The 24,948-nt window shown below is 39.7% G+C and overlaps 1 protein-coding gene across 3 annotated transcripts in view; it reads right to left on the reverse strand.

The window, feature by feature from the left end:
- The window catches only part of DIDO1 (death inducer-obliterator 1), a 53,709-nt gene that overhangs the window by 20,025 nt on the left and 8,736 nt on the right, over nucleotides 1–24,948 (reverse strand). For all 3 annotated transcript variants that reach the window (XM_051633346.1, XM_051633343.1, XM_051633345.1), the window contains 6 exons: nucleotides 17,791–17,992; nucleotides 17,147–17,257; nucleotides 15,902–16,820; nucleotides 15,264–15,582; nucleotides 12,601–12,813; nucleotides 11,613–11,835 (listed from right to left, as the gene is read on the reverse strand). In XM_051633346.1, coding sequence (XP_051489306.1) covers nucleotides 11,613–11,835; nucleotides 12,601–12,813; nucleotides 15,264–15,582; nucleotides 15,902–16,820; nucleotides 17,147–17,257; nucleotides 17,791–17,887 — 1,882 coding nt within the window. In that variant the 5' untranslated portion in view covers nucleotides 17,888–17,992. The remainder of the gene's footprint in view (nucleotides 1–11,612; nucleotides 11,836–12,600; nucleotides 12,814–15,263; nucleotides 15,583–15,901; nucleotides 16,821–17,146; nucleotides 17,258–17,790; nucleotides 17,993–24,948) is intronic.

Genomic DNA, 24,948 nt, shown 5'->3' on the forward strand with positions numbered 1-24,948 from the left:
CAGCACATACTTCCAGCAGAAAGATGCTTCTCACCCATTTCTCTCCACAGGCTCTTTACTGCTGCCAGTTTCACCACAAATAGGGAAATCAGAGGTTGAGATGAACCAAGCAGCAGTGCTGGACTTGAACTTCTGTTAGGTGAAGAATAAGGGTGCATGCTGAACTTCTGCTGGAACACAGGGAGCAGCCAGAAGATCCAAACCCACTGTGCATTCATCTTTTTTCTCCTAGAAGCACTTTACAAGCAGGCACTTCGAATAATTTTTCTGTGAGATTTATGAAGTGTAAAACTAAACACCTGCCATAATACATTAAGTAACTTCAAAGAATGTGAAGATTTTTCTATGAAGTAGATTAAAATTACTACTCTTAGGCTATTGCCACAGGTTTCCCTAAAGACTGGTCCTGGTTACTGTCAGAAACTGAGTTGGGGAGCCCTTCAGGGTGACCCACAACCTCTGGCCTTGTCCTCACCCTCCCCTACGCCACTAACACTGCCCCAGCTGCCAGGAGGGCTTTGGCAATCCTGGATGAGGACCAGGAACTATTGTTGATGATTTTAGTTTGATCTCATTAGGCACCCAGGACTTAACAGAGGTAAAAAGCCAAACTATTTTGAGTTAATATCTTGCATAGGCGACAAATATCTAAAAATGTGTGCACTGATAATACTGCAGGAATTGTTCTACATCCATTTTTTTCCTGGTTTGTTGTATCTTCTGGACAGATCTGCACCACTTCAGGCAGGTTGGACAGAAGCACGTTTCTGTGACTCAGCATGGAAGGCAGGACAGCAGAGCTCAGGCTTCAACATGATGGCAGCAAAATTCAGTCCTCAGAGCTAAGACATTCTGTTCTTTTGGTTTACAGCAGAAGCACAAAATGTGAAATTCTAAATGTTTATGTAATCCTCTACATACTTTTTTAATGACTAGTTCAAATTAGTTAAAAACTACATAGATAAAACTGACATTAGCACAGCCAAGATGTTTTGTGTCAATCAGGTGTTGCATATATCAGAACTACACCCACACCAGAAACCTTCGTGTTACAAACAGCCATAGCATAGTAAGAATATCTACTTGTAAAATAAATTAAGGTACTAGTAGAAAGGTAGGTTGAAGTTCCCAGGGTTGAAGGGCAGCAGAATCAATAACCATCCAAGCAGATGCAGAAGCATCCTTTATTCCTCAGATTGACATCATGACTATTTAGAAATGTTTCCAAAGATGTGTAATTCTGTGCTTCTTCAGCCAACACAAAATGTGCAAATGGTTCATAAGCTCCACGAAAGTTTAACAGTTTCAAACTACAACACTACTTTGCACCCATTAAAACTGTCAATCTAGCAGTACTTGATTAGAGAAAAAGATGGTACAGATATTTTATGTACTAATTGGGTCACATGTGGGTTATTTAGTCCCTCAGAACCTCTGACAACCACCCTTTCAAGTTTTCAGGAGACCTCACTGTACTTAAAGGACCCTGTCCAATTTGTGTGTATATTTTGTCAAAGAATCAAGATTACTTAAACCCTATGTATGCAAATAAGCTATGATGGCAGCAGATTAATCTCATCTACAAAAAAAACCCTTTACTCTATTTTGACCACAAGAAATTAGGATTTTTTTGTTCCATTTTTCACCGAGATCAGTGCTCTGTCACACAATCCAGCTGAACCAACTCACTGTGTTGTTACTTGGGTCTTGGATCCAACACACAGAAGCACCCAGCTGAGGGTGAGGAAGGAGCAGCACTGTCTCTCCTGGTGGCAGCTTGTTCTTCTAGTGACTTAGCTGCAAGGTGAGCACACCTCAGGACTCGTGTTACCTTCTGACAGGTATGAACTATGTAAGTGTTTGCTTGGGAGAGTTGAGAGAAACAGGTCCTCCCCTCCAGGGAGCTGTGTGCCAACCTCTGCAGGATTTCACTTCTCAGCAGCTGCCCCAGTCACCCAGCACTGACAGGAGGTATCAAGGAACAGGTATTCCCTCAGAGGAGTTTCCAATCACTTTGCCTTGCAGTCCATGAACAACCTGAAGACACAAGCAATGTCCACTAGATACCGTCCACTGTCTGTTCCACTGTGACATTTCTGGTCCTTCCCAGCAGTAGCCCCCGTGTACCTACAGTAAGTGCTCTTCTACATGTAAAAGGTTAGATGACTACTGAACATTAGCCTACCAGGGGGTTTCACCAGACAGACTGGTGCCAGAGCAAAGTATTTAGTGGCTCTTCTATCCAGCATTTCTAAATGCAGAGGGGTACCTCTCTTGGCTTGATGTGAGACATGTATTTAAAACAAAACATTAAGTCCTGTTTTCCCATTTTGTCCTGTGAGCCATTTATTAGGACACCAACAGGATTCTCATGGACTGGGGCACAGGCTGAAAAGACTGAGACACAGATGGAGCTGCTAAGTCAGCTCATTTCTAGAGTGAAACCCACTGAATCCTCTGGCAGAAAAAAAAGTGCATTCCTTGGAGGGCTTAAGAAATAGCATTACTATGCCATGTTCACTACAGATATAACTATCATCCCTCCCACTGTATATCAACAGATCCAGAACCCCTCCCCTAAGGAAATTCCCTGTGAAGCTAAGCCAAACATTCCAGCACACAGCTACCACCACTTCTGTAGGCAGTGGAGGACAGAGCTGCCACAGTATCCATCGTGTTACAGACGAGCGTGCTGAAAGCCTGGGAGCTACGTGTACTTCACCTCTGGACATCTCCACACTGACGTTTCATCATTACGTGGTTCTTGAGGCCCAACTGAAGAATGTTTTCCACAGTGTAGTGCTGTTTCATTTTGTGTGAAGGATTTGCAGGATGCACTCCTACTGTAATCCCTCACCTACACTGGGAGACCGTATTACACCACGGCATGACATTTATCCAAAGGAAACTTTGCTCTTCTGATCTCTTCCAAACATTTCTGTATAGCATTCAAGCCTATACTGGTTTTTCCCCCTTTTCCTCTTCACCCAATCCTTCCTTGCAGTAGCAGCTTTAGAAAGCCACTTCAAAAATAGACCACCACCTCCTTAGTTTCTATTTATTATCTCATTTGGGATGGGTTATTTTGCCAGAGACATTATCCAGTTTTCCCAACTTTAAGTACCTGAAGAAATGTGCTATTACTTTTGTTTGTATAGTTAAACACTATTCAAATCACATTTTAAAGATCTTCAATTTCTTGCTCTAGTTGATTCTAATATGATGCTGTAGATAAACCAGATGCAGTTACACTTGAAGAGCCTGTTTCCTGATGAGTCTATAAGGCTCAGATTTTTAAAAGAAAAGTATTTTTTAAAAGATTTAAAAGCTCCCACTACAGAACAGAGACGTCTTGCAGCCATGCAAGCTGATGGTTGCATAGTGCTCATTATGAGGTTTCTCAATAGAATTAAGCATTTGCCATAAGGCTGTTCTTACATCAGAACAATTGCCTCATATTGTCTTCATGTTTCCCTGTGTTCCCCTCCATCTACACTAATCTTTTCTTTTTCCCTCCAGGATAGAATCCCTCAATATGTGGGGAACAGAAGCTGATGGCTGTGTTGCCTTGTCCAGCTTGCACTGAGCTTTCCATAGTGGGAGCATTGGTCCAGGGGAGCAGGACGTTGGGAATGTAACACTTTGGAAGGCACTGCCCTGCACTGCCTTTACAAGCCCACAGGCTGGAGGCTGCTGAAGTATGTCAGGGTTCTACAAATACTTCTCACGATTCTCTCACTAAAAGTTTCAGGAAAAAAAACCAACCAAAAAAACCCAAAACTCAAATGCACAACAAACTTGCATATATACAAGTTGTGTGGCACCAACAGTAATAAAACTGGCTGTTAAAATTTTTCTGCAAAAAAAAATCTGAAAAATTTCACATGAATAATAAAACCTAAGCAGCAGAGTACAGCCACGGCTCCTCTGCCTTTGAAAGGGGGTAATTTACTACACTTAAAAGGACTTCAATGTCCTTCCCAAATAACACTGATGTCAAAGGAGGAAAACTCAGACTAGTGCAGCTTTGAAGTTGTCAAAAAAACACAAATACCAGTTAGAAGGTACTGACAGCCCGACAGAAGGTTGGCCAGAGCTAGGAAACTATGTATTCTGAGAAGAGTTAATCTCCAAAGATCTGCAACAGCTTAAACATGATAGGAACACAGGTGTGAAAAGACAACCAGAAGCAATCTAGTTCGGAATTCACAAAGCCTCTGCCAGCATTTTGAGTGTCGTTGAAAAACTGGCCTGTGAAATGGCACAGTGAAGCTCTGGTCCTGCAGCTCCTTCTTGCTCAGCCGTGGAGCTGCACGATCCGTTCCCCCATGCCGTGGCTCCAGGGTGCTGCAGCTCTGCCGCCGGGACACTGCAGCCAGGGCAGCCTGTTCTGGCACGTCTCTCAGTAGAAAAGGACAGTCACTTAGATCAGAGCAGATATCTCACCCCTGTTTACCAATATCTGAGAATTTAGGAACTTCATTTTCCCCTTCATAAACTGTTGAAACAGAGGACGGGAAAGATTTCTCACACTTAGAGCCAGTGCTGTCCCACCAGCTCCCCTTTGCCACTCGGCCCATGTCCTAAGTGGACTTGCTCAAAGCAGCTGTGGTATCACCCCCTCCTGCATGACTCGTGGGAGAAATCATTTTAAGAGAGCAGAATTTAACCTAATCCCCCCACCCCAACACCATGGCCGACACGAAGCTTTAATCCCAGAGTTCTTCCGAAGTGAATCCCTTTGACGCATTATCTAACTTAAAAAAACTGAGCACAACACATGGGTGAGCTGGTGCTTTAGATGCCAGTTGTAAAGCACTCTACAACGGGAAGTTACTTACCAGTTAGGAGACGTTCCTCCAGAGCAGCCTTTGCACAGTCACACATCTCAGAACCTCAGAAACTGGTGGGAGCCAATGCCATTAGGTGCCACTGAAGCACCCTCTTGTGGCACTGCACACTCAGTGCCCCAGGCTGGGAAGGTGAGGTCGCTTGTAACCGTTTCAGGTCCATGGCTGTTCAACTGCTGCTTTCCTGAAACCTATTTTTGCTCAACTTTTGTCATTTCCCTCAAAGATAGCTCAGCGTTAGTTCTAAATAATTCACAAGTGTCAAACTACTCTTGAGCCGGTGTCAGTGTTAGTTTTCACTGCTTCCAAGACCAAATCAAACTTTATTATCAAACACCAGTTTCAGGTGTGTTTCCTGCCCTGCTGTTTTTCTCTAAAATCCTCTATCAGTTCTAACCTGCACCACAGTGAGAAGCTCCTAATTAGGCTGCCCGTGTGCCAAGCCTTTACATTCAGGCACACCAAGGAAGCAATTCTTGCTTTAAAGTGAATTCATTTAGGCAACTCTGAGACAAGGGCTGGTTCTGTGGTGGCCATTTGTTTGCATTCAGCCAACACTGTAGCTATGCTCATGCAAATCTGTAGCTCAGACACACAAGGCTTTGTTTTAGTCTACATTAAATCAGTGACTTGTCTGATCTACATTTGATGATGACTATTTCACAACTACACCACTCCCGAGTGAAACAGACATGATCTGCTGAAAAAAAAAAAAAAAAAAAGGCTCCTTATTTTCCAGAGTGTTTATGGGTTGGCATCACTCCTTGCAGGGACGGGCCATCTTCAGGTTCCAAGTTCAGCACAGATCATACACAGCAAATCATCAGCACCAAGATCAGAAGCAAAACTGGACTCCAAAGAGATGACCTCAGAAAAACCCTTTTATTTGGGGACTTCTAGAGGAAGCCTTTTTTCACTGGCTATGCAGCCAATGAGCGAGTCCAAAGAACTAAATATTAGTAAAAGAAAGCAAAACAGCAATAGAGGGTGGTGAGGTTTTTTAATCAAACTTTCATCACTTTCAGTGTTGATGACACGAGATAAACCACCCTAATATTCATAGTGCATCGTAAGTTATACCAGTTCCTGCCCCCCATGACCCTTCCTCTCAGCAGTGGTTCCTTACACTGAAGCCAAGCACCCATCATGGCAGGTGCTGGCTGTCATCCAAGGGCCTCAGGGTGCCTTGAACAGCAAGACAGTCAACAAGCCAGCAGCAGGGACCAGCCTTCCTAACTTAAGATACGTCAAAAACCTTCACATGGCTGACAGCCACAGGACAGATGTAACATACCTTGTAGAGCAGAGAAGGGGAGCTCCAGCAGTTCACAGGCACGAGATGATAATTGCTCCCCAAGGATCCCACTGCTCCTTTTAATCAAGCGGGTCCCAGGGGATGCTGGCTTCAGCAGCCACTGCTGGTCTGCCTCACTCCACAGCCAGGGTTCAGACCATAGGCCAGCCCCTCTGCAGCACAGCCCCTACCCTTCTCATGAGGCATGTTCAGCACTGGAGCTGCACTGAACCTGCCACTCCTGTGCTACCATCTTTCCACAGCCAGATCTCCAACACGAACTTCTCAGAAGTGCTGGCAGGCTCATCTCAGGCTCTGATGATTATCTGGTCTGCCAGCAGCCTTTCTGAAAACTCCTCTACTTTAAAAGGGTTAAGACTAAACCTACATTTACAGGAACTGCTTGTCCCAGAAAATGGTCAGTAACAAAAAAATAATGCTTTTTATACCCCTGGAACTACTCAATACTTATTGCCTCTCCACTGCAGAAGACAGCAGTAAGCAAAGATCCCTTAAGCTTTTAAGGAGTTAACTCAGATGCAGAAGTAATTCAGTTGTAACAGCATGGAAGGTGGCACAGCCTGGTTTATCCTATGGGGAAGCACCAAAACAAAGGTAGCAAGTTTAACTACAATCAGTCCATGCAGATAAACACACGATTTAAGAACAGATCCTCAGTTTAAGTAAATATTTGTAAGTCAGTAGTTAAGTATTTTCTAATAGGTGAACCAATAGAAGTATATCCACACAAACTGCACTCAAGTGAGGTCAACTTCAGCTGGTACAATCTTGCCTGAAAAGGAGCATTAAATTAGCACCAGACTGTGTGCAGATAAGGCCTCACTTTTTCTTTTCACGAGAGTTATTTGCAGCTTCCTACATCACTTCTACCTCCTGAGCCATAACTACTGTCTTGATTATACTACATTTCCCCTGCTCTCTTCACAGTTGTAATTTTCTTTCTTTTCTGCCTTCAAACTGGTATTGCAGGAAAAAAAAAAGACAAGAAAAAAAGGAATTATGTATAATCCTAACATTTAGGTATGTGCATTGTATGTCTGACCATGGGCTCCCTGTACCACTGCATTCCATTTATAACACCTCCACATTTTATGCTTGGACAAAGCAGTCCAAGTGCTCTTTCTATTTAGGATTTTTAACTATAGCAGCAAACACCATTCACTTCTAATTTCTTGGGTGCAGAAAAGTTAAGCTGCAGAAGAAATGAAGCAAACTCAAAGGGGATAATAAGAGGACAACTGTATGACCAGGGCTCTACAAACCTGACCTCCCACTTCCAGGAGGTGGCAGCGTTGTCTCTCCCTCATTCACTGCTATAAAGCAGGACAGCTACCACAAACATTTTGCTTTCTTCATGAAACTTCCCCTTCAAAGCTCTCCTCACTAACATTCTGTGCAATACTAGTACCAAAGAAGATATTATAACAGAGAGCTATCAACTCATAACCTTTATTTGTTTACAGTTAAGAGAAGTTTAGTGCCTTGGTGTGACAAGGAAGTGCTTTTCATTCAGGAAGTTCTACTGCAAGAACAAGAAACACTTTTAATCTTTATTTTTTATCTAATAAACCCTCTTCACTTTCCTGAGTGCTTAAGTTACTCTTGTATACAAATGCAGTTAAGATGTTTAAGTAGCTCTAGCACCTGAGGGCTAAATTATCAGTTCATGTATTTGTTTCAAGTTCAATAAGGTAAGTCAGCTGAACTTCAGAGACTTGAAGCACTGAGGGGTACTTAGTATACTTAAAAAATGGGGATACTGCAAACATCTATCTTCTTCCCCTTCTTTTTGATTAATTTTCTGTTTTATAACTGTTGATACATATGCTGCTGACTTTTGTCTGAAAACAACAAAAATATAAAATCAAGTCTCTTCAAAGTGTGTTCTATTAAACAGACAACTCCAGCTCAGGTGATTCAGACAATCTCTGAATCAGCAAACTGCAGGTCTGAAAGTGTTCCCTTACCCCCTTTTTTACAGAGCAGCAATGAACAGAATTGACAAATATTGTTACAAATAAAATACAGGATGTTAAATAATGAAAGCTCTCAAAAGAGTCTAATAAGTAGTGGACACAAACTGCTTCTGTGATTCCTTCTGGAAAATGTGTTTGCATTATGCTGTTTAAAGTTTATCCTTCTCCAGCATAATTTAAAATACTTCCTATTCTTGTAAGATGTATGTTAGTCTGCTAATAAAACCAAATCATTTCAGAAATTATTTTGGGTGGTGCTTCCCCCAAAACACCTACATGATCTTACCAGATAAACAAGAGTCTGTTTTGCTTTTGTTATGAATTTTACATATGACCTAAATATTGATAATTACCACTAGCTCATATGACAAATTTAGCATTTCTATTACTAGTTGAATCTCTGAGCAACAATATTCCTAAATGTCAGCAATCCATATACTTGTATCAATTTGGCAGTTAGCAATTCAATATAAAAGTTGAGCACTGCATATTAAACTAATATTTTTTCTGTTGAAATTCAAAGCAACACTTCTGAAATGGAATGTGACACATTCCTAATTTTCTCTTAGATGTGATACTGCCTGCAACTTTAAGAGCACTTTTACTTCATATTCAATTATCAAAGCAAGTTAAAGGCATTTATCAGTCTAATTATTACATGAATAAATAGGATTATTTTCACTGGGAATATCAAGATGTTAGTGTCAATCAGGCTACAGATACTGGTGTAAAAAGTCACTTTCAAGTGGAGCTCCAACTCATCCCCAAAAAAGCTACAGAGAACAGGGCAACAAAGAAATCACTGCTCTATAAAACTACATCCTACTAGAACCAAATAGCACCCCCCACCCCCTTTTTTTTTTTTAAGGCAAAACAGGCTGCGAGAGAGAGGGGCTTGGTGGCAGGGTTTAGATGCAAATGTACTATATGGCCCTATCACTCAGGGCCTCTATAAGAGCAGCTTGATTTTCTTCTTGCCTCTGCTTAACAAAACTGATGTCGTACGTAACCAAGAAACCTTGTATGTGACACACAGAGTAAATCCATGTCTGAAATCTGGCCAACGCATGGCAAGAGTATCAGAGGCATTCTGTCAATCAAATCAGGTTTTCTTAATTCCTAAAAGGCCTTGTGCTCTGAAGTCACAAATAAGGATTTGCAGAACATGGCTCGAAGCTCTGGCAGAATGCAGGTATGCATGGAACACGGCATCTCCTCTGGGCGACCTGAAGTCCCAACACTGGACACCTAGATGTCTGACCTAGTCATCTTATACATCTTTCATAACCGATGTTCAGAAATAAGCATTCCTAAGGAGTGAGTCACTTTGTTCTAAGACTAGTGTCTAAAACAGATGGCATGTTTTGTCCACGGAAGGTGTTTTTCTTGACAGACTAGCTCAGGCTTAGAGTTCTAGCCTTCAGATACCCAAAGCGAGATGACTCTCACAAGTTTCCATAATGCTGTAACTTCTGTTTTGAACAGCAGATAAAGATGTACCAAATAAAAAAAAAATATTGTCTAGAATATTCTTACAGATGATGCAACAGCAGCTTCCCAGGAAGATTACAGATCCAACCCCTCCAACCAGAAAGCAGGACTTTTTTTGGTTTGGCTGTTGTTGGTTTGTTTTTTTTCAAAAACACACAAATGATTTACCTGGGAATTCAGTAAAGGAACAGAGTCCCCACATATTAGTACAACTTACCTCAGTAACAGAAATCTGAAGTTCTTCCTTGCACTTGATATGGGAGTTCTTCATCACGCAAATTAAGTTGTTTTCTACTCAGTTGTGAAGTCTGCTATATACACATTTTTAACCAATTTAGCTACAGGAATCCAATTTGCTACTGGAATTGGTTAAACACATATAACCTTCAGTGTAGTAAAATTTAAGAGCAGCCCCCTTGAAAAGCTCAATCTCCCTGCCTCCAAACCTGTACTCCTGTCTCCTGGAAAAAAAACCCCTAAAGCAATAAGGGCATTTAAAGTCCTATGGTTCTGTGGACACTTGCAATTATACCGAGACAGAAAGTGTCATAAAAAAATGACATACAAGACAAAACCTTAGTTTCATTTCTGTCTCTCTCCTAGTTTGTTATTTTTAAACACTACTGTTTCTGACAAAAAAGAAGCTTAAAAATGGAGGTTAACAAAAATATGTATCTTAACAGTTAACTACAAAAAGCAACAAAATATGTAATAAAAATATGCAGGGAAAAATTATAGCCATTTAAAAATTTGATAGGGGTAAATATACTTAGATGTACCTAGTAAGTCTACTATATCCTATAATAATAAACAGCAATTTAGGGTAGCTGGTGTTCTCTCAGTGTTTAAAAGTTACATCTAAAAAATCTCATCTTGAACATTAATTTATGAACTTATCACTTACTATACGTATCACGTGTTTACTAGCTGCATTTATTTCTGAAAATAAAATATAAAATTGGCTAAAGTGTGGTTAAGAAAGCTATGAGAACTGAATTTCTGAATTCATTAATCATCAAGTGAGTGAACATTAAGATACCAAGTCATGTGTTTTGTAAATGTGAAATGTAAGATTTCATTTGCACCACGTTGTAAAACTACTTAGGTGGAGTCAATAAAAAATGGCATTAGCAGAAACACTTGTTCAAGCTACAAAGCAACATTTACTTACCTTTCTATGAGTTACAAGGATGCTACTCAAAACCTGCAAAAATATGACAGGCAGTATCTCTGCCTAATATCCACTTAAGATGTGTTCTTGTGTGTGTGGATAATGTGTGAAATATGAACACGTACATAGAAAGGAAGAGGGGGAAAAACAAAAGAAAAAGGAATACTGCCTCCCCCCAAATTTAAAGGTAAGAATGGTCCTTAAATTACTTCATGTAAGGCAGAAAAGCAGCAGGAAGAACTTGGATATACTTGACAGTTAGAAGCTGTTTGCAGAAGTGTAAAATATCGTTGGATACCAAGTGGAAGATTTCATTCTTGACACTAGCACTGAAAATGCAAGACCTGAGAGGCAGGTGGCAAATCTAAATTACAAAAATACAATTCCAATTAGTACAGGCAATTGCTGATCCATGGTGCACACTGTGCAATCTCATTGTAAAACTTAACACACAAAGGTATCAATACTCACCTTTTCTAGATTGGAAACAGTTATTGTCTTTGTGGGAAACAATGAAAGCTTAATCATGTAGTTTTCATCCAGGAACCAGCTGGGTAGATTGACAGGCTCTTAATCATACAACTGTTCTATGATACAAATGAAACTTCTAAAACTATCTCCCATTTGTGTTTATCCCTGTGTGTGAATCTTTGAAGGTGGGTAAAAGCAGTTTGGTGCCTTATTAAGGAAAAAAAAAAAACAACAAACAACCCAAATCCTAAACTCCCTAGTCTTGCAGAGCCAAGAATGGGTGGGTATTCAAAGAAAATGTAAATGACTATTCAGGAATATCCCTAAGCAATACATACATTTGAACAACAGTGCAGGTGAAATGGCAGCAGTCCTTTCAGGCTTTACAGCATTGTAATTATGATCGCTGGCCCAGGACGGGGTGATTTCTGCTGCTGGCTCTTTAGCAAGAGGTGGAGCATTTGCCTCAGCCTTGGCAGTTGGCAGAACAGCTTTCTTCATATTCATCTCTCTTTTCTCAGGAAATTGTCTCTTTTGGTTTGAAAGAGGCTTAATACCTGTCTGTATGATTAAAAGAGGCTTAATTACTACTACTACTAAAATATATTCTGTTTTATAGACAGAGATACAGTTACATACACACACATTTCTTTTATAGCAAGCACCTGTAAACACACTTGAAATGATGTAATTTCACATTCAAGTCTATAAAGCAAAGACAATATCCAGTGTAAGTTGAGGAAAAGATAATTGTAAAGAAATGAACTCAAAATAATAGTGTTTTACATCAAGTTGTAGGGTCATGGTTTTATGTTTAAAAAAAACTACTGCCCATGGTTTCAAAAGGGGAAAAAGACTGATTTGCCTTCTTCCTTCTCAAAGCACACACCCAATGCAGTCACCTTAGGTGACAATTCACAGTCATTTCAAATTACTGCCCCAAACTCAGGAATTTGGAATTTTAAAAGGTAAAATTAATTCAGACTTGAATTAAAATAAGAAATTGTTTTGGTTATACTTTTTTTAAAACAGTAGATGAATTTGGAATTACTTTTTTTTTTAAAAAAAAAAGTGTGGTGCCACCCAAAGACCCTTTTCAGGAAATTCTCTCTATCTAGAGATTAAGATTTTTAAAGTGTCAGGAAAACATTTTATTGTCAGAGGAATTAAACACTGCTTTTACCATAGAAAAAGGCAAGAGAACAACAAAAAAAACAGAATGCTCCTCTTCAGTGTAGGACTTGAGAATTTAGTCTGAAAAAGGAGAGCACAGAAACAAGTCCCTGTGCTTCATGACAACTGTTTTGAGCACGAACACTGTCTTACCTGAAGCTGAGATTTTGGCATGCCAGGTTTTTCAGATTTTGGTTTGACCTTCTCTTTAGGTTTTGGTTTTGCATCTTTGCCAGCACTTAAGAACTTCATAGTGGCTGCAGCATGTTTAAGAATGCAGTCATTGCTGCAATACACAGAATCAGGCTGAGCCAAATTAAAGCAGCCAGGACCAATGCACTTGGATGCACCAGGAGCTTCAATTACCTATAGATTGAAACAGAGTGAGATCAAGCAACAAAACCAGGTCTGTGTAACATGAAGAAATGCTCACATACCGTATGTGCAGACTGAAGCTACGACTGTTGGTCACTTGCACAAATGGCAACATGAAAACAACTAATTCATTATTTCAAGTGGTTAGCCTGCTAGCAGTGAACTAAGGGAGGCTGATTTCCTGTATTTCCAGATCCCATAAGCTCAAATACTTTTTTTCACCCTCTGCATCATGTGAAAAAATCTCCTTAATAATGCAGAGCTGGTTTATTAAGAGCAATGTTTCCAAAACATATTAGTCTCCATTTATATCAAAGTGTAATTTACTAAGCACATCCTCTTCAAATGTTAAGATTTAGAAAATAACACATTCCTTGCAAACAGAGTGAAGTAGATCAAAGTCTAGAAATAGCAGAAAGCTCCTCAGGCTCCAACATACCACCCCTAGCTCTTAGGCCTTTAGTCTCACTCTACTAGATTACTCCTAAAAATGTTACACAACTGACCTCGGAACTACTGGAGCTCCAGACAGCCTCTCTCCATCAATAAAATGCAGTTTGTAATTACCAAAAGTAAATTTTTCAGATAGACTTCTCAGTTAAAAAAAAATACTTCCATAGTGTGGCTTATCTTTCCTCCAAAGTCAGTAAGACAGTACTGCCTACTGCAGGCTGATAAAACATGGGTTTGGGAGTTTTTCCACAAAAATGAAATCTATGCTTTAGAATATTTCTGCATCATGTACACACTTATTACTACGTACAAGAAGTATCCATTCATGCTCCCTGAGAAGCACCTCAAACTTCAGGTTAATCAAGCTGTTGTTTCTAATTAAGGGCATTTACTCAGATAGTGACAAAACTTTCAGTGTTGATGCCTGTACTTGTATTTCTAAGAGTTTGAATTACAAACCAAAACTCTGCAGTTATAGGTGCTTATGGACAGCAACAAAAAGAGGGTTTAGAATACTGCTGCCAGCAAACAGATAAACTGAACCACAAGGCTGTTGAGGCACCCCACACCACAGGGTGATTTTGGCACATCAACATACAGAACAGCAATGATCTCTTTGCTTAGAATAGCCAGGAATTCTGCAGTCAGAGAGTGGTGCCTGTTCACACAGAGCCCAGAGGGATCTGAACTGAGGAGTGAAGGGCAGCACAGATTACAACACAGACTTGACCCTTCAGTTCTCCCAAAGCGTGCTACCACCTGGCCAACACAAATACAGCAGCTCCAAATGCCACAAGAAAACCAAAAACATTAGCAGTTCTTCCCTAAGAGGCCATGCATTAATGATACTTATATTCTTCTTTCACTAAAGGAGAAATGTCTGACAAGTTTAACTTGTTACTATGCTAATATCAAAGACAAACTGCTGAAACTCAGAAGCTGAACTTAATGAATACTAACCAGGCCAGCAAAATGCAGACCAAGACCAACACATCTGGGCTCTCAAAAACCTTGTGTACAAAAAGTACAAATGTACTTGAAAACATTTTGGAGAATACTGTTTTCTACATATTTATCTCAATATAGCAAATGTTTCTATATTAAGCTTAAGCTGTTCTGATCTATACATTCAGCTCACTGTGCTGACTGGGACAGCTCTGCTATTTGACTACAGGTACAGGTGCTGTCCCATGAATCTTTTGTAGAAAACATACAATAGAAAGATTCCTGCAGAGAGATGCTCATACTCACACTTGTAATACTTATTCTAAAGATTTATTTCAAAGTTTAAAGATTAAGTATTTAAGAACAAATTAATAGAGAAAGGAACATGCACAGCTGTAGCATTCTAACTGCAGATACACTGGACATGTTGGCATTAATACAGCAGCTTTGGCAGTACAAAGACAACCACTGTAGCATCAAGTTTTTAAATTTCTGTACATTGAGCTGAAGAAGCATTTTTGCCTGTATTAAGGCAGTATAAAACAATTATCTATGTACTAATAACTTCAAGAAGCATTAGGACAAAAATCAGAATTTCAAAGACTCAGTGGAAATATAGAGGAAGTGCAGCTGGAATTAACTCCAACACTTGTCAGTGTTAAGAAAAAAGCTGCACTATCACTGAAAACGTCCAATAAAGCTAGTATAAACCAGTCCAGAATTCTAATATTTTTACCAAAGGAACACCTTATTACTTGACTTCCAAAACAGTATTTAGGAAGGGCAGAATAGCACAAAACACGTAGTGTGGCATTTCCTTACACCTGCATAAAACTTTTAAAACCCTCATGTCAAAAATAACATTTTCTTACAGCTCATGTACAGATAGAACTGTGGATAAACTTCTGCTAAAAAGCAATATTTAGTGGGTTATTCAGCTTCATATGTAGATTTAAAAAAACAAGTCAGATTTACAGATATACAAGTAAGCCACTGTCTCAATGTACTCACTGAAATATGAAAAATAAGAAAAAAATACTTACAGGTTGAAATATCTTCAGTTTTTTCTTTCCACTTGGATTTGCAGCTTTTTCAATCCTGCCCTTGATTCCTTGGTCCTCAATAGATTTTTGTTCAACTGTTCCTATGCTTGTGAATTCTGTGCCATCCACATGTACTTGCCCTGCTTTAGCATCCTGCTGGTCTGCTTCTGAACCAGCCTCATCCTGTCCCTGCAGGATGGTGCAGTTTGGGCAGATATAGTCCTCACCATTCCTCTCCAATAATCGCCCTCGAGCCTCAGAAATACCCACGCAGTCACCATGAAACCATTCCTCACATCTATCACAACAAATCATAAACCTGAAAAAAAACCACCAAGGAACAGCAAAACATTGTGAAATGAAAAGACAACTGATGCTCAACAGATATTTCAAGCAGCAGATACTAAGTAGCTCACTAAAGTACCAGCACACTGTCCTATTTCACTGCTCGTTTCTGTACTCATTTGTTTATCCCCTCTTTTCAATGTCTGTTACAAAATCTTACCCCCAAACTTCAAAAAAAACCAACAGCTCATTTCCATATAATCAAAAAGCAAACATTAGCATTTGGTTTAATTTTTCACCACAGAAAAGTCCCAATGATTTGCATCACGTTTTCAGTGGAACCCTTTGCTTACCTGTTGTTATGAGGCTGACGACAAATGCAGTACAGTGTGTTGGGGTCATAAATCTCAGACTCAGGTTTGCTTTTGGGCACATTTTCAGGTTCTTCATCTGTGATCCCTTTTGCATCAAAGCCAGGCTTTACCTCCTTCTGAACCTGAAGATCTTCAGTGTCTTCCTCAGACACAACCACTTGACTTGCAATCTCAGTGTGGTCTGCAGTCTCAGGCTCTTGTTTGACAGGCAACTCAGACTCAGCTTCCTTTTCAGATTGGACATCACCTGTTTCTGCAGGTTCTTGTTCTGAACTTCTTTTCCTCAGGCGTATCTGTACATCCTTCAATGTCACCTGCACAGGTTTGCGTTCAACACGTTTCTTTCTTAGTCGAGTTTGCAGTTCCTTTAGTGTTAACCCATCACTATCACTATCAGAAGTATCAGCCTCCAATTCCTCTTCCTCCTCCTCCTCTTCCTCCTCCTCCTCTTCCTCCTTTGTGCATCTGCTTTTAGAGCCTTTCTGATCCTTACAACTCCTAGTGCTAATCCTCCGAGTTACAGGCTTTGTATCCGGAGTGCTCTCAACACTGTCCTCTGAAGCAGTTTCAGCATCTGTAGCTGGACAGGATGCTGGTTCACTTGAATCTTCCAGAGCAACAGGAACACTCCTCCTTCCTCTGCGTCTCACTGTTGTAAGGAATTCCTCCACTCTTTCTGTTCGCTTTGGTTGCCGCCCACTGCGCCTGAGGTTTAAGCTTTGCTGCTGCTGCTGTGGCTGCTGCTCACTAGAGTCCACATCAGCATCACCTGCACCTTCTCGCTTCGCAATGGTCGTCCTTCGAAAGCCCCAGGTTTTCCTGAACTCCTTACTTGTAGGCTTGATAGCCTTTTGTTCCTCCTCATTGCTTTGGTCACCTTTGTCATCCAAAACTGATGCTAAAAACAAGGAAATTGTGATTAAACTGTTGGTGAAGGAAGGTGGTTTTTCTTAAGTTTTTTTTTTCGGCGTGGTCTTATTGTCTTTGTGGTAACATATCTGTATCTCCACCTCATTTTATGACCATGAAAACATAAAATGCTTTCTTGTGAATGCAATACAACAGCAGTAGCATTAAGTACATCATTCAACACTGTGCCAGCAAAATCCAGCTGTTACAAACTCTTCAGTTATATAAAAACGTTTATACACATACATTCACATGCAAATAAACCAGGGACAAATAAGCATATTTTCTACACAATTCAAAAGGAAGCAATCTTACCAGGAGAACTATTTTCCATGTTGTCAGTGTTAGATTCAGATTCCAATGGCACTGGTTGAGAACTTACAGCTTGTTCCATAGTACGAATGCCACTATCTTCACTCTGAAACACTGATGAGAAACACAAGGTTCAAAACTCAGATTCAAACGTGTTCATTGCCCAAATAATTATTAAGTATTTAGATGTAACTTCATTATGTTACTATAAGAAAGACTTAACTTGAATTTCAAGCCACTGGTTGTCACTGAATAGCAACAAAAAGTTGACTGAATTCCTTCAAAGAAAAAGCACTAACTTAAATGTAAGGGTTTGAACACTAGACTGACACATTTTATTAAACAGCTTTAGGATTCCAGTGTTTCTCATAAAAACCCTTTTGTATTATAAACCTATTCCCTGGTGTTTGTCTGGGGAAAAACCTGCAGCAGTTCCACTCCTTACAAGGACACAGGAACCATGTGTGCACCAGTAGGAAAGACCAAGGAGCAGGACAAGACAACATCCAAACGGAGTACAGACAGTTACTGTTTTGGAAGATGATGAAATGTTAAAAGCTACAAGCAGAGGTAATTCAAATTCTGAGATTTACATTCCAGATAAAACAGAAACAAGAAGTCTCTTCAATATACTCTATATGCTTTACCTGACACAGCATTAGAGTTTCGAACGGTTTCTCCCTGCAGAGCTGAGTGAAAAGGAGAGCCAGAGGAGGGCAGCAAAGGATCAGAGTCATTCAGCATTATCCTTCCAGCACATGCTGAATATCCTGATTCAGAAGTGCCAGACAGAATCTCTGAGTTGTCAGCAGAACCAAATACTATGGATTCTCCTTTTCCTCCTGACTCCTAGTGGGGGGGGGAAAGACAAAATAAGGCACTGACATATTTATGAACTTCTCTTAGTATTGTTTACATAATTCAGAATTGCTTTGCCTTTATTGCATTATAAAGCAAATTGTTATTTTGCCTTTTTGACAGTTTTCTGCTTTCAGAAAGACACAGAAACTGGAAAGAAAAGTCAAGCAACTACCACCTGCATGACTTACCCGCAGCTGAGACCTTTGAAATAAACACAAAATACAATTGTACTCTCATCAATTCATTTAGATCCCATTAAGACTTCTAAAACAGTAACAAACTGCAATCAACACGCTATTCCATTTCCACTGTTTAAAATCATTCTGAGAATGAAATTTAATAAACACATAACATGTAATGAAAGCACAGAAATGCTTTTAAACTCCAGAGCCTGCCCAAGATTACAGGAGGGGAGATTTACCAGTTTGTACTGAATTTAATCATAAAAAACATCTGCAGTTTTGAGGATTTAAATCTAAGTGGCTAATCAGTGCTTTTGCAAGGCGGGATTATAGAAACTAGAATTGAGTTGAGCTTCAGAATGAAGGGATATTCCTTATCATTGTCCCTTTCACTGGTAAGGGTTTGCAATACAGAAAATTTCAGAAGTTTTTTTTCAGGGACAGCAGATCATATCAAAAGCAACACATTTTCCCTTGGAAATCTTTTCAAGATCACAAGCCATTAAAGTATCTGAACATGAACTCCTGTTTAGCCCAGGGGTCCCAGCACCCGAGCTTGAGAACAAGAAGATGCCTGCATTCAACCCCAAATAGTCTACCAAACTACAAGAAAACTGGAAAAGAATTTGGGAGGAAAAAGAGGACTAGATGGACAGAATACAGAAAGTCGCTTTTGAACTGGCCTATAAAATAAGACAAAAGAGCAATACTGGACACAGACTCAGTGTGTCAAGATTCTGCAGAAAAACTGCCACAGTAGGTGTAGGAACTAACTGAAACACTAATAAATCTTTCAAAGGAATAAAAACTATTAATACTCCAGGTGGGGAGACACAAGAATTTAAGAACAGATCAGATAATCCTTCATAGACATGCAAGTACACAGCCCGAGTTTTCGTTTTAAAGACTTTTTTTTCAAACTTCTCCAGCCCCCAACTCTTAAAGTATCTCTGTTGTTTAGAAACACTTCTTACTTTCCAAGCAATTGTCATCTCTAGGTGTTCTCCAATGATATGTCAAAAGCCAGGAGAGGGAGAATGATAAAGCCCTCCCCAAAATTGATTTTCATCAGTGGATCACTGTTATTTAATGAACAATACATCTAAAAATTTGCAAGACTATGGCAAAGTAGAATTAGGAAAAAAAACATAAGTGTATAACAAAATCCACATCAGCATTTTCCTTCCCCTGCACGTTCTCTATTGAGGATTACATAATCTACACCCTTTCCCTCAGGCACTCCAAAAAGAGGAGGAAAAAATACAACAAAATAAAAAAGGCAGTAGAAAAAAACACTTTGAAAGACCCTGGTGCTGTATCTCATGGCATTGAATACCTGCTCTAATATGAATTTAGGTCCATTGTCTGAATCTGTGATTACATCCAGGGAGTCAGTCACTGAAGGCTGAGGACACTCTGAGTTTAAAGTGCCTTCTTCCACGCTGCTGTTGTGCAATAACCTTTCAATCTCCCTGTTCAGAATCTCCAACTGATCACACATCATGCAATTTTTAAGTGATACGCCTAAAGGAAGAGGGAAAGTCAGCTAATCACTTCAACTCTAACATTAGACTATGAAACAAATTATGCATTTAAAACGTGCAAGAAGTGCATCCTATCTGAATAACTTATCCAGTAACATACTAAAAGAAAAACTGTCTAAAGGATTGTCTTCACAGTGCACAATTATGTATCTGGGCTTTCAAGGCCCTGTGTGCAACATGTTCTGTACAATCACGACTGAGCCAGAGCTGGTATCACTAGAGCATTCCAAAAATGGAACAGGCATTCTCCCTTCCCAGGAGACACTCTGGCTGAAGGAAAGTAATAAATTCCACTGTGTTGGTCATACCCCCCTCTAGTGGGAAGACTGCACAGTGCGCAGTCTACAGCTCTGATACAACGTGTAATAGTATTTTTAATGCAAATAAAAATTGAAAACTAAGATATTCTATGCAAGAATAATGCTTTTTATTGCATTTGTGGACGTTATCATTACTACCTGCATTATTACCTCTCCAGAAAAAAAATTAACATAATTGTAATTTAAAAATACTTCCAAATTTGACAGGTATAAAAATTAAATACACTTAAACACTAGAATTGCAGCCCCGCTATTTGCTGTAAAATGTTTCCTCTTATTATTTAATATCTCAGTTTTCTCCTCATTTAGTCCAAATAGTTTTTCATGCAAAACAGAATACATTTCAAACTTATTTTAAATTAATCTGCTCTTGCAGAACTACTTAACACAGGTTAAATTGAAATGCCTATAAGAAGCTGAAAAATCAAATGTTATCAAAATACAAAAGCACAAAACTTAACTCACAATTAGACTTTTAAACCTAGCCTAAGCAAGCACTCTAAGTGCCTGCAAAACTATTAGCTGAAATATAAGACAACTTTGGAAGCCTTAAAATATCTGCTCCTCTTCCCAATTCAGTATCAGTTTTTGTTCATTTATTCAGTTTGTTCTCAAGTTAAATATTCAACTGCAGTTGAAATACAGACAGAACTGTGAGCTGAAGCAGCAAACTCGTTATCTTGTGTTAGAGACACTGAACGTCCATGATCAGCTTAATCCTGTTCCTCCTAATACACTTATCACGTTTCTGAAACTGGAAGTTCTAGGGAAATTATAGTCCTACAGATATGCAATTCCCATCATCCTGCCTTTCTGCCACAACTCCTTTACAAAGGATGTTATGTACCTCAAACATTTGAGGCAAAAATCCCCATAAATGATGGACAAAGGCAAAATCATTTTAATAACAAACATATATACTGTTGCTTATTTGAAAAGTCATCTGGTTTTCCTTAGGTTAACAATTTCTGTGATGAGCAATCTCACCTGTGAAAAACATATAAAAGCTTTTAAGTTCAACTATACATAAAGTGTTCCTTAAAGGAAAAACTTCTCCCTTCACAGATGAGTAAGCTTTGCCAACACAACCCCTAGGTTGATTTAAATGGTTACATAACATACACAGCAGGTCCTCATTAAACAAACAATTCACGGTGCTTATTAAATCCACATTTATGGACTACAAAGAACCAAGTCCTCATCTAGCAGTACTCTGGCTGCTACCGTCCTGCTCCCTTCTCCCACACTCAGTTACATGACCTAGGCCACATCCACCCATATCTCTCTGCCCCAGAAATACCCACCTTCACAATAAACTTATGAATCCAGCAGGAAATGAACTCCCCCAAAATCCAAAAGGATTAAAAAACCAAGAACATCAGAACTATTGTAAATCTATGCAAGAACAGGGATGGAGAACAAGGTTCCCTTGAGCAGGTTGAGCTGGTGTAGCTCCCTGCAGCTTTAGTCCAACACCTGCACACACCACCCGTGCAGCAGGGGCTCATCCCACCTCAGCCTGCAGGATCTCATTGCCTGTCCTCTGCCAAGACTCAGTCAAGTCTGCAAACTGCAATAACGTGAGCACTCCAGTGAAACACAGCAGTCACTTAACTAAAAGTGGAGCATCCACCTGACACACAGTATCTTGAGGAACAAGGTTCAAGCCAAGAAACATTAATGTATTAGTTTGCAGGTAAAATGTTTCCATTCCCTAAAACAAGTTAGGTACTTGAATTCATCCTGGACCTAAATTCCAGAACCAATTGAAGCACAGAAGGATTCCATTCTAGAAAAATCACAAAACTGTCAAACTTTTAATTGCAATTTGGCCAACAATTCTCAAGCAGTGACAAACCCAAAACCAAAGGGCTGTCCCCTCTCTAAGACTACAGAAACCATCTCTCACTTTCAGCATCCCTGTGGATTCTCTAACTACTGCAAACCTGTGTGATTTTCAGTACATGTGGCTTGAGGAAATTCCAGAAACAGTATCAGCAGCCAATTTAAGAAGAGACATTAAAAATATTCCCAAATTCCAAAGCCTGCTACTGCATTATCACTTGTTCACAAACACACAATACATAATCAAAATCTATGCTCCAACATGCCCTTATTAAACAACAGAGAAAGTTTGTTATCTCACTCCCTCTTGCAGTCAGACAAAACCTTAAAACCTCAAGAAAAGCATCCTGATACCTACTGCCATCTTTGTAACTCAACAGGTTACAAATCTCAAACAAAAAGGAAGAAAGATTATCTGTGCCAATCAGACAGGGCTGAGAGATGTTAACTGCAGGACAGGAAGCTTGAAGACACCTGGATCTGCTGATGCTGACTTCACTAAATCTTTTTAAGATGCCTCAATATAACATCTTAATCTGATGATGACAGAGCAAAGCTTTTAAAGAACACAAACACTTCCCCATCTTTTTGTATTTATATTTTTAGACACAGGCAAACTCAACAAATAACCAAAAATTACAGATTGAGATCAGTATCTCCACATCTCAACCAACCCTAATGGGCAAATGCCCTGGTTTGAGCCAGGATGAAGTCACTTTTACTGATTTTTTTTTTTTTTTCTCCTTCAGTAAGCTGGGACTGATAATGCCAGAATGTTTTTGTTCCTGCTGGGACTCCAGAGACACATCTAGGCTGGTTCAGTAACTTTCTGGAAACTAGGGTTCATGAGAAGATAGAAGACTTTGCATCTGCAAAGAAATTCAAAGTCTGAGTCATACCTTTTAGCTTCTAAAAGCAGGTATCATTTATCAGAGACCAGTTTTTTCATATCCACGTCTTGACACAAATCCAGTTTATGCCAGTATTTAAAATTACTTGTAACTGGCTTTCAGTTACATTTTTCTGTTTCTTCTTAGAGGGCTCGACAGACAAGGTAATTGGCTACAACCAAAATATCCAGGGCAGGCTTCTTAAATATAAAAGAAACTGTAGGATGTTATAAACAGGACAGAAAGCATCCTTTCCAGAATTATGTAACAGTGATTCCAATCACAGTTGACTCTGCTTGCTCACTGAGCTTGGCCTATGCCTCCTTTAAGTGTTAAAAAATTCCTAATAAGCAAATATATTAGTATCATGCGAGAAAAAATATTATCTGATAACATAATTTCTTATGCAAATAAAAAATGTTGGTATGACTTAGTTGATGCCCCTCCCACTCAGAAGACCGATCCGAAAGAAAATTACTTTTAATCTCTGCTTGGGAAACCTGCACTCTTTCTACTAAGCAGCAGCAAAATTAATCCCTTGCATAAAGAAGCATTAGAAAAGCAGCCCAAAGGATGTCAGAAGGGCAAAACCTACTTTGTGCATAAGTGAGCAGTTCCATTCAGACCATGGACAAAAGGTACAATCCATTGACCCCCAAGAACAGCAGGACACAGGTTCTGGGCCAGCACTGGGGGAAGCCACGTACACGGGGCTGCAAGGCAGCTCCCTCCATCTGCTCATCTGAGAGAATCCCCAGAGAAAGGACAACCAGAGGACCAGGCAAAGCTCATACACTGTGTATTATTTTTATATAAAAGTATCCACTGCTTACTGATTTAAGTCTCTTCCTTCTGGAAGAAGGAAAAAAATGCTTTTCAAAAACTTGTGAAATGGGCCTGACAAGAGAAGCAAAGGGAGTTGAGAGTGAGAGAGGCAGAAGTTGCAAGGCTCAAGTCTAGGTACGGGGAAAGAAAACTGTTGTGTTCCTGAACTCCAACCCAGTGCCCCAAAGAATTTGCTATCTCATAACTTGACTGCTGCAGTTCAAGGTCAAAAGCCCAGACATCCCTGATAAACGCAAAGATTCTATGAAAAATAAGTTTATATTTGAAAGATGGTGTTAAAAATAAACTTTGCAGAAAATCAAAGTATGTCACTGCTTACAATTGGCCTTGGCAGAATAATAACAAAGAGAAATAATGTTACAAAAACTGTAACACTTATCTGTAAATGTTTTGCTGCCTATCATTAAACAAACTGAATTAATTCTGAGATTATAAACAAATCTACCGCATATACCCGCAATATTAACAACTTCAAAGTGGTAATTAATTCTTTCCTATCCTAGAGTCAATCAATTAGTCTCATTTTTAAAATAATCCATTAATAAGCTTTCAAATTTGCACAGTGTAGATTCAGCACTACACAATTCAGTACAGACATGCTCCTCACAAATAACCCATCCTAATTTAAGAAATGGGCACTCTTCTTCAACACGGCATACAGCAGTAATAACTCTACGCAAATATAAACTCTGCTACAGAGCCAAATTAGGACAAAGCATCACCAAGACACAGTTTTAAGGTAAGTTCTTAGTATCAAAACAGTATTTTAACCCCAGATGCACATACCACAAGATAATAATGTGTCAGGGATGGCACCACTGAACATCCACAATACAGACTCGAGTCACACCCTTCCACCGAGACCTGCTGCTTTTCCCCTCACCTACCCAACTCCCTTTACAAAGGGAGGTTCCAGTACTTGGATAGACTCACTTGTCAGTGTTGGGTAGTACTCCAGCTAGGTCCCTACCAAATGTAATGGAACTGATTTGATTAGCATGGGAGATCAGGCTGCCCCAGTAGTTGCACCAGAGGACAATCTGAACTCTTTTAAGGTTGTGCAAAGAAAGTGTGTGATGGTGTCCACATCACAGCAGTCTCCAATGTGAGGGGAAAGCTCCCATAGACAACTGAGCACACTGACCTGACTGGATCTTCCAGGGGCAGGGAATAATTCAGAGGCTTCTGCACCTCTGCTGAGACCCCTTCCCCAAACTCACTGACATTTCTTCAAGAAACCTTGGAAGGTACTGTAAGACTTCGTGGTGTCATGATGTGTTATGACAAATAATTCAGTGGTATCTGTCCCTACCACCC

The sequence above is a fragment of the Apus apus genome, chromosome 15 (assembly GCF_020740795.1).
Source record: "Apus apus isolate bApuApu2 chromosome 15, bApuApu2.pri.cur, whole genome shotgun sequence".
In the NCBI taxonomy this organism is placed as follows: Eukaryota; Metazoa; Chordata; class Aves; order Apodiformes; family Apodidae; genus Apus; species Apus apus.